The 20,978-nt window shown below is 51.7% G+C and overlaps 7 protein-coding genes across 7 annotated transcripts; 3 read left to right on the forward strand and 4 right to left on the reverse strand.

Annotated features, from left to right (window-relative positions):
- Nucleotides 1–1,977: 1,977 nt before the first annotated feature.
- On the forward strand, nt 1,978–3,947 carry NUU61_008079 (sugar porter family MFS transporter; the record flags this gene model as incomplete). The annotated part of the gene is made up of 6 exons (XM_056658604.1): nt 1,978–2,051; nt 2,119–2,136; nt 2,195–2,319; nt 2,380–3,374; nt 3,434–3,570; nt 3,632–3,947. 6 exons carry the CDS (start codon nt 1,978–1,980, stop codon nt 3,945–3,947), a joined length of 1,665 nt encoding a protein of 554 aa, XP_056508897.1.
- Nucleotides 3,948–4,553: 606 nt separating this feature from the next.
- NUU61_008080 (uncharacterized protein) lies at nt 4,554–5,602 on the reverse strand (the record flags this gene model as incomplete). Its single annotated transcript, XM_056658605.1, has 2 exons — nt 4,554–4,953; nt 5,022–5,602. 2 exons carry the CDS (start codon nt 5,600–5,602, stop codon nt 4,554–4,556), a joined length of 981 nt encoding a protein of 326 aa, XP_056508898.1.
- A 1,627-nt stretch (nt 5,603–7,229) lies between these two features.
- Nucleotides 7,230–9,074, forward strand: NUU61_008081 (putative MFS transporter; the record flags this gene model as incomplete). Its single annotated transcript, XM_056658606.1, has 4 exons — nt 7,230–7,381; nt 7,440–7,751; nt 7,817–8,411; nt 8,478–9,074. 4 exons carry the CDS (start codon nt 7,230–7,232, stop codon nt 9,072–9,074), a joined length of 1,656 nt encoding a protein of 551 aa, XP_056508899.1.
- Nucleotides 9,075–9,233: 159 nt separating this feature from the next.
- On the reverse strand, nt 9,234–10,103 carry NUU61_008082 (alpha/beta hydrolase; the record flags this gene model as incomplete). The annotated part of the gene is made up of 2 exons (XM_056658607.1): nt 9,234–9,575; nt 9,690–10,103. The coding sequence occupies 2 exons, from the start codon at nt 10,101–10,103 to the stop codon at nt 9,234–9,236; spliced, it is 756 nt and encodes a 251-aa protein (XP_056508900.1).
- Nucleotides 10,104–10,622: 519 nt separating this feature from the next.
- NUU61_008083 (uncharacterized protein) lies at nt 10,623–12,111 on the forward strand (the record flags this gene model as incomplete). Its single annotated transcript, XM_056658608.1, has 6 exons — nt 10,623–10,772; nt 10,835–10,871; nt 10,936–11,009; nt 11,090–11,466; nt 11,519–11,583; nt 11,663–12,111. 6 exons carry the CDS (start codon nt 10,623–10,625, stop codon nt 12,109–12,111), a joined length of 1,152 nt encoding a protein of 383 aa, XP_056508901.1.
- A 454-nt stretch (nt 12,112–12,565) lies between these two features.
- On the reverse strand, nt 12,566–14,124 carry glnA (glutamate--ammonia ligase; the record flags this gene model as incomplete). Its single annotated transcript, XM_056658609.1, has 5 exons — nt 12,566–13,005; nt 13,066–13,570; nt 13,826–13,918; nt 14,009–14,044; nt 14,122–14,124. 5 exons carry the CDS (start codon nt 14,122–14,124, stop codon nt 12,566–12,568), a joined length of 1,077 nt encoding a protein of 358 aa, XP_056508902.1.
- A 4,088-nt stretch (nt 14,125–18,212) lies between these two features.
- NUU61_008085 (RNA polymerase II mediator complex middle subunit MED1) lies at nt 18,213–20,505 on the reverse strand (the record flags this gene model as incomplete). The annotated part of the gene is made up of 2 exons (XM_056658610.1): nt 18,213–18,836; nt 18,895–20,505. 2 exons carry the CDS (start codon nt 20,503–20,505, stop codon nt 18,213–18,215), a joined length of 2,235 nt encoding a protein of 744 aa, XP_056508903.1.
- Between the last annotated feature and the right edge of the window lie 473 nt (nt 20,506–20,978).

A 20,978-nucleotide genomic window follows, 5' to 3' on the forward strand; every position in this document is an offset into this window, starting at 1 on the left:
ATAGTGGAATAGCATAATGAGGTGCGCGATAGCGAGTTCACTTATGGGTATCTTCTAGCGTCGAATAGGGTTTAAGACTGGTAGAAAGATGGGTTATCTGCAACGGTGACGTAGCCTGGAGGTCTTCCTGATATCAGACCCTCCCAAAACCAAGGCTCCGAAAAGCAAGAATGAAACCTCATTGCATCGATGGATGGTATCATGCCATGCAATGCATACAACCAATAGGATCGATAAACATACACTTGGCTATGCCGAGGCCGAGATCATGTCATGTCTCTCGGCTTGGCCAGGCTTGAGTCGGGATCCACCGGCGAAACGGCCCTCGATCGAGAGGGGGGACATTGGCGCGGCGCCGGTTCCTGGGAGTGGTTGACTTGTCACGGTAATCATTCAGGATCATTGCCACCAGGGCGCTCCCTTTGATTGACATAACCTAATAGATAATAAATATTCATAATCAGGAATAAACAAATATAAATATAGATGATCGAGAATATTCTCGCATGGCCTGTGCAGGTTTCCGAATCAGGCATCCCGAGCGACAATGGAGATCCCCAGCATTCGGTCCCGACCGAGACCCGGAGAATTCTCGATACAACGCAGGAAGAGAGAAAGAGAAAAAGAGAACAGATCACGTTCCTGTCAAAGTCAGCTGGGAAGGATTGCGTATCCACAGCACACACCTCGCTTGTTTCGCAGGATTTGCAGTCCATCCTGAGATGATGTCATAGCTGGCCGGGTCCAGCGTATCACCCGTTACCCAGGCAGGCAACGGGGGCCGCCAATCAAGGATTCTGGCCCTGTCGGGCACAAAAAAAAAAACAACGGGCCAAGAAATCCCGGGAGAAAGCTTTTATTCTCTTGGGCACAGGCGTCAGGGAGGGTCGAGAGAAGCCGACCCTGTGGTTTGTCGCTATGGCCGTCGATGGGCCGATCCCCCATCAGACGGCGTGCTTGGCGACCCGGGGTGCCGACTGAAGGATATCTGGACATTACCATGGTAGAATGGTCGTGTAGAATCGTAGATGAATTTCTGTGGTGCTGTAGAAATCAGAATCAATTCAGACAAATCCAGGCTCATTCAGAGAGATTCTTGAGGCCCTCCACAGCGGAGACACAAGAAAAATGGAGCAGGAATCCGGGGGGAGGGGGGAAACCTGGAGACTCCATGTTCTGTGCGCACTCCATCGCACCCACCCCATTCCCACTTTTTTTTTCTGTCCATGCGAGCCCACGCGAGTTTCATCGGGCATCATCGATGTGTCATCGACTTCTTCCTATCACCGCAAGCAGAAAATGTATCTCCATAGAATTTGTCGCAAGGGAGAGAAAAAAAAGCATCCATGGGAGAAGGGGCAACTGTTATTTTACCGTACGAGCCCAATACCGAACGGGAGCCGAAATCCTGCTTTTCTCTTACATCCAACACGAGAGGCCGATTTGTCCATCGCTTCACCCCGGTGGACCCGATCCGAGAACACGGCCAACAAGATGCCGATGATCCTAAGAAAGCGGAGCCCTTTCCCCAGCTCCTGGAGAGGAATCCCGTGCCTCTCTTCCTCCCGATCCGGTCATTGCGTCTCTCTTGAACGGGGCATCGCCAATGTGACCTTGTTGGTCTATGTTCTAGCGCAACCCGTGTTCCATCCTTTCTCTCGGTCCTGACGCTGGCTCCGATTCCTGCTCATGCCGGTGGATCCTCTCTTTTTGGCCCCGTCCGTGGATGGCCTGGGAGTTTATAAACCCCCAGCAGTTTCCCCGGACTGCGTGACTTTTCTTGCGATAATTGTCTTTCTCTATTCAGTCCACTTTTCTTCCTCCTTCCCCATTCCATTCTCAGGTTCTAGAGAACTGTCGTACCGTTCTTGGTTTTTTTTTTTTTTTTTTCCTAGATCGGTCCAGGACTGGACCTGCTCACATCGCATACAGCTCTTATCTTGCTAGTTTTGTGAGGCTCAATCTCAACTCGCCATCATGCAACCCTACTTTGGGCTTCGGGGCACGGGCCTGAATATCATGATCAGTGTTATTGCTGGTCTTGATTTCTTGTAAGTGGATTCAAAACTATATATGAAGTTTCTCGCGTGCAAGACTGACTCATGCTCTGTGGTACAGACTCTTTGGTTATGACCAGTATGTCATTTTATGGGATGGGATGAGACGAGGAACTAGAATACTAACATAATAACAGAGGTGTCATGGGTGGTCTGTTGACCTTGAACTCATTCGTCACCACATTCCCGGAAATTGATACCACCAAGGCCGCAAAGGCACACATCAGCGCGGCCGAAGCGAGCTATCGCTCCACTGTTCAAGGTACGACCACCGTTTTATGTTGGATCTCAACGCTGGACCCGCCCATGCTGACTGAAATAGGAATCACCACCGCTTCGTATAACCTGGGCTGTTTCTTCGGTGCCCTGTTCTGTATCTGGGTTGGAAACTACCTGGGTCGTCGCAAGACCATCTTCACCGGTTCCATCATCATGGTCATTGGCGCAACGCTGCAGTCTTGTGCCTACTCTCTGCCGCACTTGATTGTCGGCCGGATTGTGACTGGTATCGGCAATGGTATGAACACTTCGACCGTGCCCGTGTGGCAGTCTGAATGTTCCAAGTCGCACCACCGCGGCAAGCTCGTCATGCTGGAGGGTTCTTTGATTGCTGGTGGCATCACTATCAGTTACTGGATCGACCTGGGCTTCTCCTTCCTCGACCCTAGCTCGGTCGCGTGGCGCTTCCCCATTGCTTTCCAGAACCTCTTCGCGCTGATCATCATGCTCACGGTGCTGCCTCTGCCGGAATCGCCGCGGTGGCTCATCCTCAAGGGCCGCGAGGAGAAGGCGATGGAAGTGCTGTCGGTCATCTTGGACTTGCCCGAGAGCGATGCCTACGTCCACTCGGAGTTCGCCGCTATCAAGGATGCCGTGCTGGCTGCCAACAGTGTCAGCTTCCGCGACCTGTTCACCATGGACGAGAACCGCCACTTCCACCGCGTCGTCCTCGCCTACGTCAACCAGATGTTCCAGCAGATCTCGGGTATCAACCTCATCACGTACTATGCGGCCACCATCTACGAGAGTTCTATTGGTATGGACGGTCTGATGTCCCGCATCATGGCTGCCTGCAACGGAACCGAGTACTTCCTGGCATCGTTGATTCCCATCTTCATCATTGAGAAGGTTGGCCGTCGGACCCTGATGTTGATTGGTGCCGCCGGTATGTCTATTTCCATGGCGGTTCTGGCCATCACCACCAGCTTCGAGCACCAGAGCAAGCCCGGTGTCGCGGCCGCCGTGTTCTTGTTTGTCTTCAACACGTTCTTCGCCTGGGGCTGGCTCGGCATGACCTGGCTGTACCCGGCTGAGATTGTAAGATTTCCTTTCTACCCTCGAAACAAGAGAGAATCCACAGTGCTGACAATCACCAGGTTCCCCTGCGTATCCGTGCTCCCGCCAACGCTCTCTCGACTTCGGCCAACTGGATCTTCAACTTCTTGGTTGTCATGATCACCCCTGTTGCTTTTGACTCGATCAAATACAAGACCTACATCATCTTCGCGGTCATGTATGTATCACCTTCCTTGAAAGGTTCATTGCAATTAACTAACCACCTATTTTCTGAGCAGCAACGCGGCGATCTTCCCCATCGTCTACTTCTTCTACCCCGAGACCGCCTACCGCTCCCTGGAAGAGATGGACACCATCTTCCACAAGACGAACAACGTCTTCAGCCTCGTCTCTGTCGCGCGCAACGAACCCCACCGCTACGGCAAGCACGGTGAGCTCCTCATCAACTACCAGGACACCGAGGAGCACCACCGCCGCGCCAGCTACATCTCCGAGAAGCACGGCAAAACCGCCCGCGACAGCTCGGACTTGGAGACCGGCCAGGGCGCTCACGTCGAGCACCCCAAGGGCAGTGTTTCTGGCAACAGCAGCTAAAAACGGTTGCTGCTTCAAGAACTGCCACCAACACTCTTGTTTTTCTTGTTTTTCTTCTTTTCTTATGATCCGGCAGTCTCGATGGCTTGTGCTGGAGTCTATGGCTTGACGAATATCTTGCATTCTGTTTTTGTGTGTCTTGCTGGTTCTGCTGGTGTGGAACCCCTGGGTTTTCGGTTTTTTAATGCTGCTTCGTCCTGTGGATGGTTGCGCAACCCAGGTGTGCTGATACAGCCTTTTACGCTTCGATGCTTCTATGGCTTTGATGTTGTTGCTTCTCTTTTTTTTCTCTTCTTCTTCCCTTGTTTTATACCCATCCCTTCTCACATGATGATCGTCAAGTCCGGTGGCAGATGATACGCTCCGAGAGCAATGGAGATGCTGTTGCTGAGATGCATGTCGAGTTGATTTACGAACACGAACTTGATAGAATAAACCATTCCTATATATTGTCCATAACCTATTAGGATGTCATCGTGTCCGGTTCATCCATGAATCATGAACTAGCCAATAGCGGACGGACAATACTAACGGCAAACCCTAGCTAGTATACTCAATTCTCTCTCACTTTCTCTGCACAAAAGAGATGTAATTTGCAACAACTATTCACAACCCAAAAGCCAAAGCACCCACAACTCCCGCCAACACAACCCCGACCAAAGCCACAACACCATGCGCCGGGACCTCAGCCGCCGAACTCGTTCCGTCGCCGAATAGTTCCCCAGCCTGGTTCGTTGTCGGCAGTGTAGTGGGGACAGACCCGTCGACGCCAGTGTTGTCGGCGGTGCCCAAGGTGATGGGGTCTGTGGAGCTGATTAGGGAGGTGGCGGCGTAGGGGGCGGAGAAGGTGTAGGAGCGCGAGCGCGACGAGAGGTAGGATGCTGCGTCAGCGCGGTCGGTTTCGTAGACGGACCAGATTGTGCTGGTTGTTGTGCGGGTGGAGGTTATGGTGCGGATGGTGTAGGTGGTTGAGGTGGAGGTGGTCCAGTAATAGAAGTAGTAGGACCTGTAGATGTCAGTTTCTTTTCTTCCTCTTCCTCCTCCTCTTCTTCTTCTGTGTATTCTGCAACTCACCAGTAAATAGTAGTATAATAATACTCATAACTCCGATACCTCGTCGTCGTAGTCTCAGTCTCAGTCGCAGCCTCCGTCCCGGTAACCGTCCCCGTCTCCGCAGAATCATACTCCCCAATACAACCCGACTTCAAGCAACAAACCTTCCTTCCCCTCCAAACCCGACACTCCTTCCCAGCACGACAATAAAACCCATCCGAACAGCACTCCCCACCCTTGGGTGCGCAGTTCCCGCTCCCGCAGCAGTTCCAGCCCTCGCGACACGTCCCCGACGAACAGCACACCTCGGCCCCTTCGGCGCAGTACCCGCTTCCACAGCAGCGGCCTGTGCTGGGACAGCAGCGTGTCGAGTCGTATGCGCATGCGCTGTACCCTGTTGAGCAGGTGTAGGCGCGGTCGACCAGACCGAAGAGACCGCGGGCGTTGAGGGCGGCGTTGGAGGTCAGTTTTATACTAGTGTTGGATTGGAGTTGGGGCTCGTCTTCTTCCATTTCTCCTTCTTTTCCTTCTGGGGTGAGAGGGTTGCTGGTGGCCAGGGTGGGGAGGAAAAGAAGAAGGGGCGATAGTAGATAGAACCGCATTTTGGATGTGATGAAACAGCCAAATCGAGAGACAGTCAAGTGAAAATCTAGCACGTTCTGCTTGACTCGATTCTGGTTCTTAGCTTATCGGTCTCGCGCCGACCCCGCCGGAGCGAAGTCATGTCTTAAATAGCGTCAGGCTTCGAGTTGCGGCTCCAGCTCAGAAGAGGGGTGAGATAAAAAGCGAGAGATATGGCAGACTGTCTCTGTCGTATTGGAAGCGACGGGCTCTGTTGTGGCGGTTGAACTGGCTGGCAAATACGAGGTCGAGGTGCTTGGCGCGGACGAGCGGCCTTTGAGTTGCAAGATATCGCGACGGGCTTTAAAGCCTTAGATGTATTGGATCGGTGAGATGGTTCTGTGGATACCAAGATTAAACAGGCTCACGCTGCATCTTGATTATGTGGTGCGAAAGAATGAGGGAGAAAGAATCCCGTGGTTGAAGTGTATGTCTTGGGACTTAGGGCTAGCAGCTTCCCCGTGATATATCGCCTGCGAAGTGCAGTTGTGGCGTTTTGCTGACCCCCGACACGGCTTGTCGGTGTTTTAGCCTCGGGAATTAATTACAACGAGAGATATTGCTGACATTAGCATTGATGGGGCATCATGAGGCCATGTCAGTAGAATCGTGCTATTGATATGTATTGTTTCGGCTGGGTACAACTGCTCACTGATCAATGTTCATTCTGTTCTGCTACCTTGGCATAAAAAACAAATCAGAACAAAGACCTTGATTTAATTATATTTCTCAATCTATTTATTTTGGTAAATCACTGACCAGCCAAGGGTACGTAACCCTGGAGAATATGGAGTCCACGAGACTCCGACACCGGCGATTGATAAAAGAGTAAACAAAGTAGTGCATAAGTGGACTATACTCAGGCAGTTCTTTATATAGGCAAACCGGAATAAAGATCAGTACCATCCTATCTCGGCTCCTCCATTCCGATCGGGTCTCGCGTGGGAGCACGCGGTCTGACAGCGATCTCTGCAAGGGGTAGATAACGCGAATACCCGTGTCGAGGACATACAGTATGCATGCAGCTCCCTACCTCTTGAATCTTGAGTCTCCACGGCCAAGCGCGTTCAGGCGAAAGGTTATCCTCGGTCAAGAGAAACCCTGTTGAGCTCCGCCGAGCATCGGAAGGATTTTTCCCGGTGACTCTGATTGCAACTCAACACCCAACATCTTTTTCTCTTGGCTTTCTCTCTCTCTCTCTCTTGCTTTTCATTTTATAAGGTAGAGTGAAAATAAAGTGAGTCATGCGTATGGCAAGGCATTGGTATATCAGCAAGTGAAAGTGTCATTTCCTTGAATTTTTTCCCGCCAAGACTCTCCCCTCTTCGCGTTATCAGATCAACCCGGTCCGCCTTTTTTTTTTTTTTTTTTTTTTTTTTTTCCCTCCGACTGCAGACCGCGGGGTGGTTGTTGAAGGTGTGTTTTCTCGGTGTTCTTTCTTGCTGCTAAAGCTCTGGCAAACGTGCATCATGATACACATACTGACCGAGACACAGCGTCCCTTGGTGTGAGTCTCTGGACTGCCAGTCCGTTGGTTGACAGCGCTCGTGTCTGTTAGACCATTAGTCGAGATTCCTTGAATTGTGCTCTAGAAAGTCCCTAGAGAGCATGTCCACTGAATCTTCTCACTCCGCCCCCGGCGCAGACAAAGGTCCCGTCACCGGAGATGTCTATGAGCAGCAACAGGCGTCGTCCGACGCGCCAACATCGGACGAGGAGTCGGGCGAGTCCAGTGTGGCCAACATTGAACGAATTTACCGGTGAGTTACCTCACGCCTTCAACAAGAAATTCCACTTGACTAATTCCCACGCCTTCAGAAAACTGGACCGGCGCATTATCCCAGCCTTCTGGGTGCTGTACTTCCTATGCTCGGCGATCCGGTCCAACGTTGGCCTGGCGCAGACGATGAACGAAGACTCAGGCCACGACCTGGGCTCCGTGCTGCACCTGGACCCGCATCAGATCTCGACGGGTCTGGCGCTGTTCTATGTGTGTTATGTCGTGTTTGACCTGCCATCCAACCTGATCATGACGCGGCTGAGCCCCCACGTGTGGATGAGTCGCATTGTGATCAGTGTGGGATTGATTGGGAGCTGTATGGCAGCGATGGAAGCCGCCTGGAGCTTCTAGTATGCTTCCCCGTACTCCCGATTTAGATCATTAGGCGTCACTCTTCTCTAACAACTGTATCTAGTCTCCTCCGTCTTTTGCTTGGCATCGTCACAGCCGGCATGTGGCCCGGAATGACCTACTACCTCACGCTCTTCTACCCGCCCTCGCGTATAGGCAAGCGCATCGGCCAGTATTTCACGGCGGCACAAGTTTCTGCCGCCGTGGTGGGACTGGTGTCAGCCGGGTTCCAGGAAATGGACGGCGCGCGCGGGTTCGTCGGCTTCCAGTGGATGTTCCTCGTGTACGGAGTCATTACCATTGCCCTCGGCTTCGCCCTGTTGTGGTGGCTTCCGGACAGGCCCACTCAACCCGGCGAGCCCATCCCCGAGCGCCACTGGCTTTTGCGCTGGTTGCCGCGCAGTGCACCGGCGCTGACGGGCCGCGATGCCATGGTGCACTACCACGACATGAAACGCGTGTACCATTCGCCGCCCTGGACGCTCCGTGATCTGCTGCATGTGTTCATGGACTGGCGGCTGTGGCCGCTGCTCATCATGTACTTTGGCGTTGTGGGGGTTGGCATCGGCGTGCAGCTGTACGCCAACTTGATCATCCAGGCGATCAACCCGAACCTGAGTGGCGTTGAGCTGAGTCTACTGACTGCACCGATCTGGGTTGTAAGTTCTGACAAGCATTTCCCAGATATACTTTCTGGCTGAAACATACTAATAGACTCACTCCAGATGGACCTCATCGCCATCCTACTTGTGACTCCACTCTCCGACCGCTTCCACCGCCACCGCGCCATCTTCTTCTCAATCCCAACCTGCCTCCAGATCCTCGGCCTGCTACTCACCAGCTACGCCGGCACAGACGAGAACCCATGGCCCCGCTACGGCGGCCTCCTAATCGTAGGCTTCGGGCTCGGCCCCACGGTGCCCATCACGATGACTTGGACGACAGAGATCTTCCAGCCGCGCCACGGCGAGGTCGGCGTGGCCGCCGCCTCGGCCGTGGTCTCCGGTCTGGGCAACCTCGGCAGCATCCTGACGACGTATGCGCTGTATTCCGGGTGGAAGAGCGACTACCTGGCGCCGGGTCGCCAGAAGTACCGCAAGAGTAACCTGGTCATGGTGGGCATTTTGGCTGCGAGTATCCTGTCGGCGGCGCTGATGGAGGTGATGTTGCGCTTTGTTGATGGCTGGTATTCGCGCGATGAGGAGGTCGGGGATGACGCGGTGGATGGTGCCGCCAGGCGCGAGGTGCGCCAGCGTGGGTTCCAGGGAATGGGTGCTGGGGTGAAGCGGTGGTTGAGACGCGCGAAGACGGGTCGTATGTGAAAAGAAAAAGAAAAAGAAAAAGAAAAGTCTTTGGGTTTGTTTTATATATACCTGGATATAGATCGGTGGCTGTGATAGACCTCGCTGTCCCGTCTATTGGATTGCTTACATCTAATTGCTCATGATTCTTTTAAATTGTTTCTATGGGATATATCATATTCATAATTTCGTCGCTGACCCAGCCCTCGCCGCGCCGATAATCACTTCGGCCACTGTCTGCGGCATCGCCAGCATAGGCGAATGCCCCGCGGCGCAGACACGAGTCTGCACGATGTCCCCGACAGCATCAACCATCTTCTGCTGCGCTTTGAGCGGGATGGCTCTGTCGCCCTCGCAGAGGAGGTAGGTGGCCGGCACATCGCGGTACGCCTCGTAAGTAAGCGGCGTAAAAAAAGTAGGTTTCGCATGGTACTGGATAGCAGCAGCAGCACGGACAGCAGACTCGGGGTCGAGGTCGGCATAGAATTTCGAGACGGGATCAGTCATGATAGCTTTGTTGCCCTATATACAAGCAAGTCAGAGAGGTACCAAACACGAACAACCCCACCCCCAGGAATGGCCACTAAATGACGGGGGTTAAAAAAAAAAAAAAAAAAAAAAAAAAAACAAACTCACCTCAAACACAATCACATTCCCCACACCCCCAAGGAAAGAATCCACCGTCTGTCCCGCGCGCAACATAAACCCCGAAACATACACCAGCGCAACAACGCCGCCTGGCTTTCCCTGTGCAGCGAGATCGCGCCGCGCCAGTCCCCTCACACTCTCGGACCCGGCCACCCCGCTGTACGAGTGCAGCGCCAGCACCACCTCCTTGCCCTGGGCGACGAGGTCGGCCAGCAGCGTGTCTCGGATATACGCCGCGTCGTCGGCGACTGTCGTTGAGGTCGGCCCGCCTGATGATAGCAGGGTCAGCGTGTGCGCTGGGTAGCCTTGTGCTCGCAGTAGAGCGGCCACGGGCTCGTAGGTGCTGGCTTGGTGCCAGGCGCCTGGGATGAGGATGATAGTGGGGTTTTCGGGCTGGGTCATTTCTCTTGTGTTGATGTGGAGATGGGAATAAGCCGGGCGCAGGAAGAATTGATGTAAAGCAAGGAAGCGAGAATAGGGTTTGGAAAGGGTATGTGATCCTCGTGTGACTTGGGTCCATCACTTTGAAGATCATTCCTCTACTCTGCCTCGGATGAGGGGGGGACCCGCGCCGATCTGATGCGCACGCATCAGGTAGACAGACTTTGGGGCCAAGAATCGATGGGGTCAGCCAACCTGGGATATTCGCAGGGCGCGCGGAGATTCCCGTTCAATTTGCGGTGATCGCAGGGGCTTGCAGATGGCCCCCAAAACCCTAACTGGCAGAGCATCAGGGTTCAGTCTGACATCTTTTTGACGCCAGAATGCTGGTGCTTGATTCCTTTTCAATTGACTCTTCCCCCCCCTTTTTTTTTCTCGGAGTGATTTCATTTCTGTTTTATTTCCCTTACTTCGGACATCATACCTCTAGAATGTGAAAACTAAACTACTCCGCCCTCCCTACGTCCAATTCTCGACAGGATGCCGTTGCGAGGACAGCAGCCGCGCATGTTGGCGGTGTCGATTGTGCTGATAACGATTGCGACGTTGTCGGCCGTGCTGCGACTTCTGTCACGCCGGGTCGTGCATGTGGGCCTCTGGTGGGACGATTGGTGCAGTCTGGTGGCTTTGGTAGGACTCTACTTGGAGAGTATACTTGGTCGGGACGAATCCATATCTGACGGTGTGATCAGGCTTTATCGTATGCGCTGAATATTGTCCAGTTTGTGAGTAAGTGTCAACCATCATATACATGTGGGAGGTTGGAGTATGAGTTTATAGTCATAACGAACAGGCATCCACTGTGGACTGGGCCAGCACACCCTCGACGTCCCGGACCCGAAAGGTGCCATGGGCTGTTTTCTAAAGGTAAGTTCTATATTCCACTTAGTTGCCCTCCCCCCCCCCCCCCACGATACAATTTGTTCTTACACAAAATAACCATCCAGGGCTTATACATCATCGAACCCTTCTACATCGTCTGCATGACCAGCATCAAAACAACCATGGTCCTCCTCTACTGGCGCCTTTTCAACACCAGCACCTCCATGCGCTGGGCACTCTTCTTAGCTGTGGGCATGCTGGTCGTCTGGACCATTTGCGCACTGTTCATCGGCCTCTTCCAGTGCACCCCCGTCGCGCGATACTGGGATAAGGAATTGCCGGGTCACTGTCTCAACGGATTGCTCTATTTCCGGGCTATTGCGGGCACGAATCTCGTCACGGATATCTACATCTTGGTTCTGCCGCTGCCGATTGTTTGGAGGCTGCATCGGCCGATGCGGGAGAAGTTGGCGTTGATGCTGATTTTTGCTCTGGGGACGTTGTAAGTACTTCTGCTTCTGCTTCTCACTAACGGTGGCTAACTGTTTCACAAGCGTCTCCCTCGTCAGTATCGTCCGCATCGTCCTCCTCACCTCCCCGGACGACCCCGATCCACTATGTAAGTCTAAATAAACATCTCGACATAATCCCTTTCTTCCTTCCTCCCTAAACCAGACTAAAATAACCATGTCTTACAGACGACTCAACCCCCGGCACAATCTGGACAGCCGTCGAAACCAGCATCGGCGTCGTAAGCGTCAACCTCCCCGCCACAGCGCCCCTCCTACGGCGCTACATCCTACGCCGTCCCATCCCGGCACCAACAACATCCGCAACAGCGAAAACCGCCGGTTTCCACACCTACGCCGCGACCAACAACAACAGCAGCAGCAGCAGTAAACCCTCGTATCCACCACCAAACAGGCAAAGAAGCGCCGGCAATGATCCTGCCGCCACGGTGCCCGGGCGGCAGGACTCGCTGGCGAGTCTGCGGCCGTTTGGTGGCGATGGGTCCGGGGTGAGTACAAGCTCGCAGCAGCATATCTTGGCGCCAGGTGAGGTTGAGCATGGGGGTATTGAGTTGGGGGATTGGATGAGTTCTTCGGGGCAATCATATCCTGCTGAGTCTGGACGGAGGTGTGACTAGGTGTTTTAGGTCTTTTGATATTCATTATATTGCATTATAGGTGTTGATGAAGTCGATATGTTGAGTTACGGTTGATGCGCTACGTGTTATGAACAGAATGGGCAAGTCTTGAACGATGGTTGATGCCATCAGTAGTTCTATGCTATTGTACGTCACACATAACCCACGTATTGGGAGTCAAGAGAAACAAACAAGAGTCGGCGAGTGCAACGAGGGAGGGGGGAAAGGAACGCAAAGGCGGACACTGGCGCCGGGAGAAGGCAAGGATGGAGATGGCGGGAACACGAGAAACACAAAAACAAAAGCAAGAGCAATAATAAGAAATTCTATGGGCTCCCTCACGCAGTCAGGCCGCTCTGGTCCGACTCCCCGTTGATGCCGGAGGGTATCGGAGCGCTAAGACCAAATGATTCCTCTGTGTTTTTTTTTTTTTTTTTTTTTTTCATCCGCCGATTTAGAGACCACCGCACATGGTCTCGACGATGATACCGGTGATCTGGTAAGGATCGGCGTTGGACGCTGGGCGACGGTCCTCGAAGTAGCCCTTGCCATCCTTGGCGACCTGACGAGGGATACGGATACTGCCACCACGGTCGGCAACACCGTACGAGAACTTGTCGATGCTGCCAGTCTCATGGCGACCGGTGAGACGCTCTTCGTTGCCCTCACCGTAGACGGCAATGTGCTCAACGTGACGAGCTTCGAGCTTCTTCATGGCGGCCTCAATCGTCTTCATGCCACCTTCGGCACGAGTTGAGGCAGTGGAAACGTTGGTGTGCAGACCGGCGCCGTTCCACTCACCCTTGATGGGCTTGGGCTCGAACGAGATGCGAACACCGAACTCTTCGGCGACACGGTGGAGGAGGAAGCGGGACATCCAGAGGTGGTCACCCACTAATAAACCAGTCAGTCTCGATTCGTCTCTTGATCATAAATAATCATGTCACAACTTACTGTCGATACCCGGGCAAGGGCCGACCTGGTACTCCCACTGAGAGGGCATGACTTCGGCGTTGATACCGGAGATGTTGATGCCAGCGTACAGACAAGCGCGGTAGTGGGCCTCGACGATATCACGGCAGTAAACCTTACCGGTACCAACACCACAGTAGTAAGGGCCCTGGGCACCGGGGAAACCACCACGGGGCCAGCCATACGGCCAGCCATCAGTGCCGAGGAGGGTGTATTCCTGCTCCAGACCGAACCAGAACTCCTCCTTGGCGTTGGTCTCCATCAGACGGTTGGCGTCATGGCGGAAGTTGTACTTGTTGGGGCTGCCATCGGAGTCCCAGGTCTCGCAGAGAACAAGGATGTTGTCACCCTGGCGGAAGGGGTCGGGGAAGATCGCGACGGGGCGCAGGTAGACGTCCGAGTTGTCACCGGGGGCTTGCGCGGTCGAGGAGCCATCGAAGTTCCATTCGGGGAGCTCGTCCACGCTCTTGATGGGCTTGGACAGGGTCTGCGAACATCCCAAGATGGGTTAGCCAAGCTCGGAACATTCATGAAACCGGTCCACAAAAAGCCCCTCCTCACGTGATGCGGATGGTTGCAGGTGTCTCGTGTCAGAATCCCCGGGCACAGGGCTTATCAAGTCCCAGGGGGGGGGGTTCGAGATAAGAGCCACACAGAACACACAACCGTTGAACCAACCCATCCAGGAGAGACCAAAAGTGACCATGGGAGAAGCAGGGCACTGAAATGACTCAAAACGTACCTTGGTCTTGGATCGGGTGCCACCGACAGCGTCGATCCAGATGTACTCGGCCTGAATGCGACCACGCTGGTCAAGGGACATGTACTTCATGAGCTGTCGACCGCCATGTCAAGTCAGTATGTGTATTTCCTCTCTGGCTCAGCGGCCATTGTGGAAATCCAATGCATCGAAGATCAAACGCACATTCTCCGTGTTGGAGACGACAGTTGAATCAGAAGCCTGTCGAGGAAGATAAGAGTCAGTATGAGATCGAGAGTTGAGTAGATCATCACTTTTCACAGGGAATGACAACGTACCATAATGAATGATTATGGGAGTGTGACTGATTAGACAGGAGTCTGACTTGCAAGTAAAAGTGGACTTTTGGAGTCGTGGAAGATCCCGAGGGATAACAGAAACAATACAATCTCAAGAGAGAGAAGAAAGCAAAGACTGAAAAACACGAAATGGATGAAAATCCAAAGAGCGAGAGAGGAGGGTTTTGAAGATGGGAAGATGGTGGGGGGGGGAAAGAGAGGGATGATAAAGATTTAAATTTAGTGAGTCTTTTTTTGGCGGTATTACCGGTATGGTAATTTACTGGTACTGCCTGATACACCCTGCACCCGGCACACTGTGTACTTGGTACTTTCTACTTCGTGTCTCTCCATTCATTCCGAAACCGGGTCGTTGGGGAAACAAAAGAATTGAGGACTATTATTTTATATACTTGTTCTGATTTGCTATATTTATGCCGCTCATTCTGGTATGGCGGCATACCTAATTTCCTGATTTTCAAGACTCGAACTCTGCGGTTTTCCATAGCCGAGGAGACCGCCTGGGAGCCGCCACTCGACCCGTGTCATCATCGTCGCATCATAGCCGTCGACAAGCCGTTTCTCGCCGAGATTCTCATTGATTCCCCGCAAAGATGCCTGTCATTCTCTTGACCAAAACTACTGTATACTTCTTTCTCATTTTCCCAGAGGTTAGTACGTACTGTATAATGTACTGTACTAGATCCATGTCAGGCGATTGTGTATCTTCCATGGTAATCATATCCATACGAAATTCCCGCCACTTCGCTCTTTGATAACCCGGGTGAGACCCAATCAGCATACAGGCCTTGTAATGGGGCCCAGGAATATGAGCAATCGCTTTGTTCCCGTTGGGCCGATAACACACGGGGCCTCACTGCCAAAGAGCCCTGTGTGCCTGCTTTATCGTGTCCGCGCTAGTCGACGGCTATAGACTCGTTTTTCCCCAGCCTGTCCCAACCCCGCGTGTTGAGTGGCGGTTTACTTTTTACTTTGGCGGGTGACTCTCCCAAAGAAGTTGCGTGATATCCAGTTTCCTCGAATTGGTCACAATGCTGACTTTCTCTATGATATCTAAGATATAGATTGCTAATTCCACTTAGCAACCAGTCCTAGAACCCCTCTACCTGCAAGGGCCAAGGATCTACCAAGGTGCATGTGACAAAACCGAATCCATAAGAAAAGACGCATGGGAAAAGAAGTGGGTATTTTCTGCGGACTTTTTGTTGAAGTTCTCGCGCGCTTGGAGGCTACACATTTCTGATCGAGCACCCATGTGGTTGCGAAGTAGATCTATGAATCGCCATCCGCGCTATTCGCGCCCTTCGTTATCAGTACTAGCCGCACCACTAAGCACGCCACCGCGTGGCTATACAGTGTCCAGATTACTGTTGGTCATGCAAGGACCCTGCTATATGGATAGAAATAGAAACATGATTATCCAGACTATGTTCCTGCAGCGAGTCTAAGAATATGCTGTCAAAACTATGTGAGATAGTAAAGCCCGCCCTTCGTCCGATACTTGTTATACTTGAAATATGTCTTATCTACTCTTGAAATAAGAAAAGACCTTTATACTGGTAGGTCATAGTTGCTCCATCGAATTTCCATATCTAGAGCCTGGATTTATTTTCGTCTTACAGGCAGTGTGAGCAAGCAATGACAGACCTCCTGGTATCTTATCCTAAATCTACTGGACTATACTAAGGTGCCGATGCCTCCACAAATTTCAAGAAATCGACATGTCAATTATGTTCAAGAATGTCATTGCACATTCAACATTCAATATCTTTCAAATCCAAAAGTGGTAGCAGTGAGACTTACTACTATCCCTTATTAAATTCAATCTGGCTGATATCTGAACAGTTTATATCTATGTAAAATACGCATCCATCCTCAGGATAACTGATGTATATATACTCTATATTCTATTCTAAAATTATACATGGACATACAGGAATACATACAGTACAGAGCCGGTTGACCGGTATAGATACACGGCCAGGACGATCCCCATATCAACCAGCCACTCCGATCGATTCGGAAGTGGAGCGTGGCAAAACGTTCTGGAAACCGCCAATCACGCCGCCAGCCAAGGCATCGCCCCGACACCGGCCATGGATTGCGCGAGAAATTTAGTGTATTTTTGTATTGTGGTGTATGTAATTTATTGAGTCACGGGTCGCTCAAGGTTTTTTTTTTTTCTTTGTTCTTTCAATTTTCCGTTTGCTTTATGTCAGGATCCCGCGTTAAGCAGTTCTTTTTCTCCTTTCTTTTTCTTTAGAAATAACCAAGAGAGGCGAGACAAGGATTCTGAGATATTCCCTAGAAAGAAACTATTTCTAGAGACCATATAGACCGTACCATAAAAGTGGCGACAGATCCCCCGTATTTTTCCTCTCGATAGTCGGGCGTTTCAGGGCGAGATCAGTGGCTGAGGGTGATTCCCGATCTTCAGCCCTGTCTAAGAATAATCCTTGCATGCTCCGAGGAACGCGGGAGAATTTGGACTCCAGCGTGGCAGAGATGCCTGGAGTAATAATAGCCTTGAACAGTTCAAATACATATATCATGTTCTACTTGAAGGACAAGAATAGTACAGAGTGAGACAATGATTCAGAAGTCAGGTCTGTTTTCTCCTTACACCTTCCGATTGTAGGTATCTACAACACTGTAAATAGATCTAAGCCCCTTCTGTATACTGTATATACATACCTCAGTCGACTGTACACTGCAGGTGTAGTGCTTCAATATGCTCCCATCACAACAGTCGCAATGGTAATACTCGTTATTTCGCGCTCCAGAAGGCCCCAGCATCGATCGACAGTCCACCCATTTCTTATCAGCTTGTGCTTATTGGCCCATCGTGCCGGTGACAAACCACGCTGACTATCAAATATCTCGAATTTACATAGCATTTACATAGGGCCGGGAGGGATTATATTGCAGGTGGTGAATAGTAGAACTCACCTGGAATGGTCAGCAGATCATCAGAGGCCAGACCGCGACAGACAAAGAAAACATGCATATTATAGCATGTATGTATGAGGCCTTTTTTTTTGTTACAGCTTCAAAATGCCTCACCGGAATGTGGGAAAAAGAAGACATAAAAAAAAAGAGGGGCAGATTCCTTTTTTTTTCTCTCTGTTTTCTGCCCCCTTTTAGACCTTGATAAACTTGATAAACTCGATAGCTTGATAACGGGCAAAATCCTGCCAGCATCTTAGTGAGCTTAGTGCTGAGTAGCTAACATAAAAGCCGCAGGCAATCTTAATGGATTTGTGATAAATAGGTGTGGGGATGAGGCCAACTCGTTCGCTTGATAGTAAGTGCCTCATTATTATTACATTATTGCGAATCCGCCTTACTGGCTCGGTAAATAACTCGAGGGATTTTTTTTTTTTTTTTCTTTTCTTTTTATTGTTCTTCCTTTTTTCGAAAGACATGTATGTGCCTCGCCCTGGATCGAGGTATTGCAATATATGCCTCATACAACTGAAATCTCTGGCACTGATCCGCTGGATTGCATACGTGGTTTGGTATACCGCGTCTACAAAGGGCATGGCTGGACACATCACTGATCCCCACACTAACAAGGCTTATCTGATCGCCTGCTCTATAGCCTCGTTAGCCGGGAGGGTTATCTATTATGTACTGGCCAATCTACTGTTCAGTGTCTGGATATATGTCTGGTCTATATTTAATCTTGTAGAAGTTGAGACGCACCGTCTTCGCTGGAGCCGCCCTCATCGAATTCATTACTAGAAAGTATCTCCGCAAGAGATATATCGAAATTGCATCGGCCAGGGGAGGAACACTACCTGAATCGGGTCGCAGGGGAATGTAGCCTACTGAGTCGGCGCTGCGTATACGGAGACTTCTGAAGGAACATGCCGTTGCTGGTATTGGTTTAGCGCACGTAGAACCGCAACCATCACCAGGCATAGCAGGGTAACAGGATACTGGGACCAATACGTAGTCGCATCTCGCAGCGTTGATCGCGCCAGTTATGAGATAGGCAGCGGAGAACCTGTTGGTATGCCTGCCATTAAGCATCCCCCATGACATTGGCATAACCGCAGGTCTCAATTTCACCCACTGCCAGTCTGCTGTCGCAGCAAGCGAAGGACCCACTCGACCACGACACCCAAGTCCTGCGACACCTCCAGGACCCGAGCGATCTTCTTCTGGGAGTCCTGCACGCTCGGGCTAGAGTTATCCATCCTCTGCATCTCCGTGTCGCCGCTGTCCCCAGTGTCATCGCCAAACAGCCCTGTAGTTCTCGCCACCGAGATGCGACCATTCAATCCAATCTCAAAGCATATCGAGATCTCTCTGGGCTCAGACATCGAATTATCAGATGAGGTGCCTTCGGATTTGTGATCTGGGGGCGTGATAAATAGCATCAGAGCAGGTGGCTGTCCGAGTTGACTGCGCAATGTCACGTCCACTTTCACGTCATCCGTGGTATTTTCGATAATACTGGGCTCGAATGTTTCATTCAGGAAAATATCCAGTTGGTCTTCGTTGGGGTTATCGTTGCTCAAAATAACTAGGCCGTCTTGGTCACCAAAACCGCCGGAAGCCTGACTGGGCGAAGCAAGAGAGCTCGCGGGGGTTGCTTGAGCAGGCTTCTGTTTGTTATCTTCAGCCTTCGCTGGAGGTAGGAAGATCTTCCGGATTAAACTGGCCAAAAGAGCATATTGGCGGAGGATCTAAGTAGAGTCAGTACTCAATAACAATAATAAACAACAAATCGTGTGCAATACATACTGGAAGAATATCTGCGAGCTGTCGAGGGTGTGAGATTGGGAGATCGCGGATTGTGCGGCCAGTGACAGACTCGAACGCTTGAAAGTCGTAGTGGTGATGCTTCGTATATGGCTCGCCTTTCGGGTCAAACGCATGCACTGACATCCGGCGCTTCCTCCGACCAAGTTGGGGCGATGCCTCTGGGGACAGCAATGGCGATGATTCCGACACCAGCAACCCCTCGTATGTGACCATTTTGAATTCCTGCGGCAACTGCATGCCTATATGCCGATAAATCTCCGAGGCTGCGAGAATGGGAACGTCTAGGGCAGGCTCAAGCTTGGCAACGAAGCGACGATTAGGAGAGGATGACTCTAACATGCTCGAGTCGAGAGCCATAGGATCAGGGTGGTTACCATGGCTCAGCCGCATGGTCTGGGGAGGATCAAGCCAATTCACGGATCCCGATGCACTTGTTGAGGGCGATGACTCGTTGTTATCCGCGGCGAAGGCTTCATTGCCTACCCATTCTTTGGAAATGCGGAGCGAGGGGTATCCCTCTTCACATTCGAGCATAACGCTCCACACTCGATGCTGGTCATCCACCTCTTCTGCAACTTGTGATTGTGCCTGATCAATCATCATAGCATCGGGGGAAGGTTGTTCTTGCTTTGCATCTAGGATCTTGGCTTGCTCAATCCAATACTCTAGGCCAAGTCCGATCCGCGTACCCTTGTGCATACTGGGTCGACCGATGACACCCGTGCAAAGGTGTTCATAAACACCGCCGTGCTTTCCATTCTTCCCTTCTTCCGTCCAAATGCGCTGGAAATTCTCCTCTAGACCTTCCAGCGCTTCAAAGCAATTGACTTCTTGGCTGAGCTTATCAAGCTTTGCAAGCCACTGCAGGTTTTCGTAAAAGCCTTGAAGAGATCTCCATTTGCCATGCTCGGCATCCTGCGGGAACTGGGCCAGGTTGCGCTTCAAGACCGCCGTTGCTTCTTCCCGACGCTCGCCCTCTGTAAATTCAGGAGTCGCATATCGTAGGCTGACATCCTTGACAACATCATGCCCGGCGTGGAATTCGATCTCCAGATCAACAAAATTCCCCGCAATGTTGATGTTGTCTTCCTGCCAGATCGATTCGAACCCTTCGAGTCGGCTGAGTCGTTCGATTCCCTCCCGGGACACGCCTCTGCCAGCAACCCGTGCGCGAAGACACTGGACCACTTCCTGGATGCGGTGTTTTTGCTCCTCGTCGCTATCCCGCGCAACGCCCAGCTTGAGGCCCTGCATGCCCAAGTTCTGGATGTCGTTTTCGTTCATGCCCGCACCGACAAGCCCGTCGTGGACCGCAGGAGAAGGGCTAATCCCAGTATAGCCGCCCAGAGCGAGCAATGCCGAAGGCGAGCTGAAATTGACCGGGTCGTCGACACCACTTGTTGCAGCGAGTGGTGTGGCATATTGGTGCGAGGTGTTGGCCTGGGGTACATGGCCATGCCCTGATGCAGAAGGTGTTCTCGTGGATGGTGATTTATGAGCAAAAGACCGAGAGAGAGGCGCCGAGGACGGGTGCGGAGAGGAGGTGAGATGGGTGGGTGTGGTGCCAGGTTTGGCCGAAGGAGTCGCCATTTTTTAAGCACGAAGTGGGCTCAATGTAGCGATGAAAAAATTGAATTAAAAAGACAGTTGTAGCAAATTCGCTTTTCGAAGGGGGTATCATGGGGAAAAAAATCGCGGGGAAATATGGAATTACAACGGGGTATCGAATGCGCAACTCGGAGATCACCATGCGCGCTAATGCTGGGTTCAAGAGGCAGTCATCAATGGAATATGCAGATCAGAAACCATGGCACATCTGGGGCCTCCTCGTTCTCCTCGCAATGGCAATTGACATGCGCAGATGGTTGCCAGCAACAGAAGTGGCTTCGTCCAGAAAGATCACAGAGATCACGTGGATTTGTGCAGTTTGTCTGCGCATCGTCATAGCCCGCCTCCCACACCGCCTGCCTTGTGTCGCTTGCAATGATCGAATTCTTGGGCGCAAAGCTCATGGAGTTCTTCACTTAATTGCAGGTTTTGCTTTCATTGAATCGGCCCCGAAA

Source organism: Penicillium alfredii (assembly GCF_028826965.1).
Source record: "Penicillium alfredii strain IBT 34128 chromosome Unknown utg000010l_segment0_segment0, whole genome shotgun sequence".
NCBI lineage: Eukaryota > Fungi > Ascomycota > Eurotiomycetes > Eurotiales > Aspergillaceae > Penicillium > Penicillium alfredii.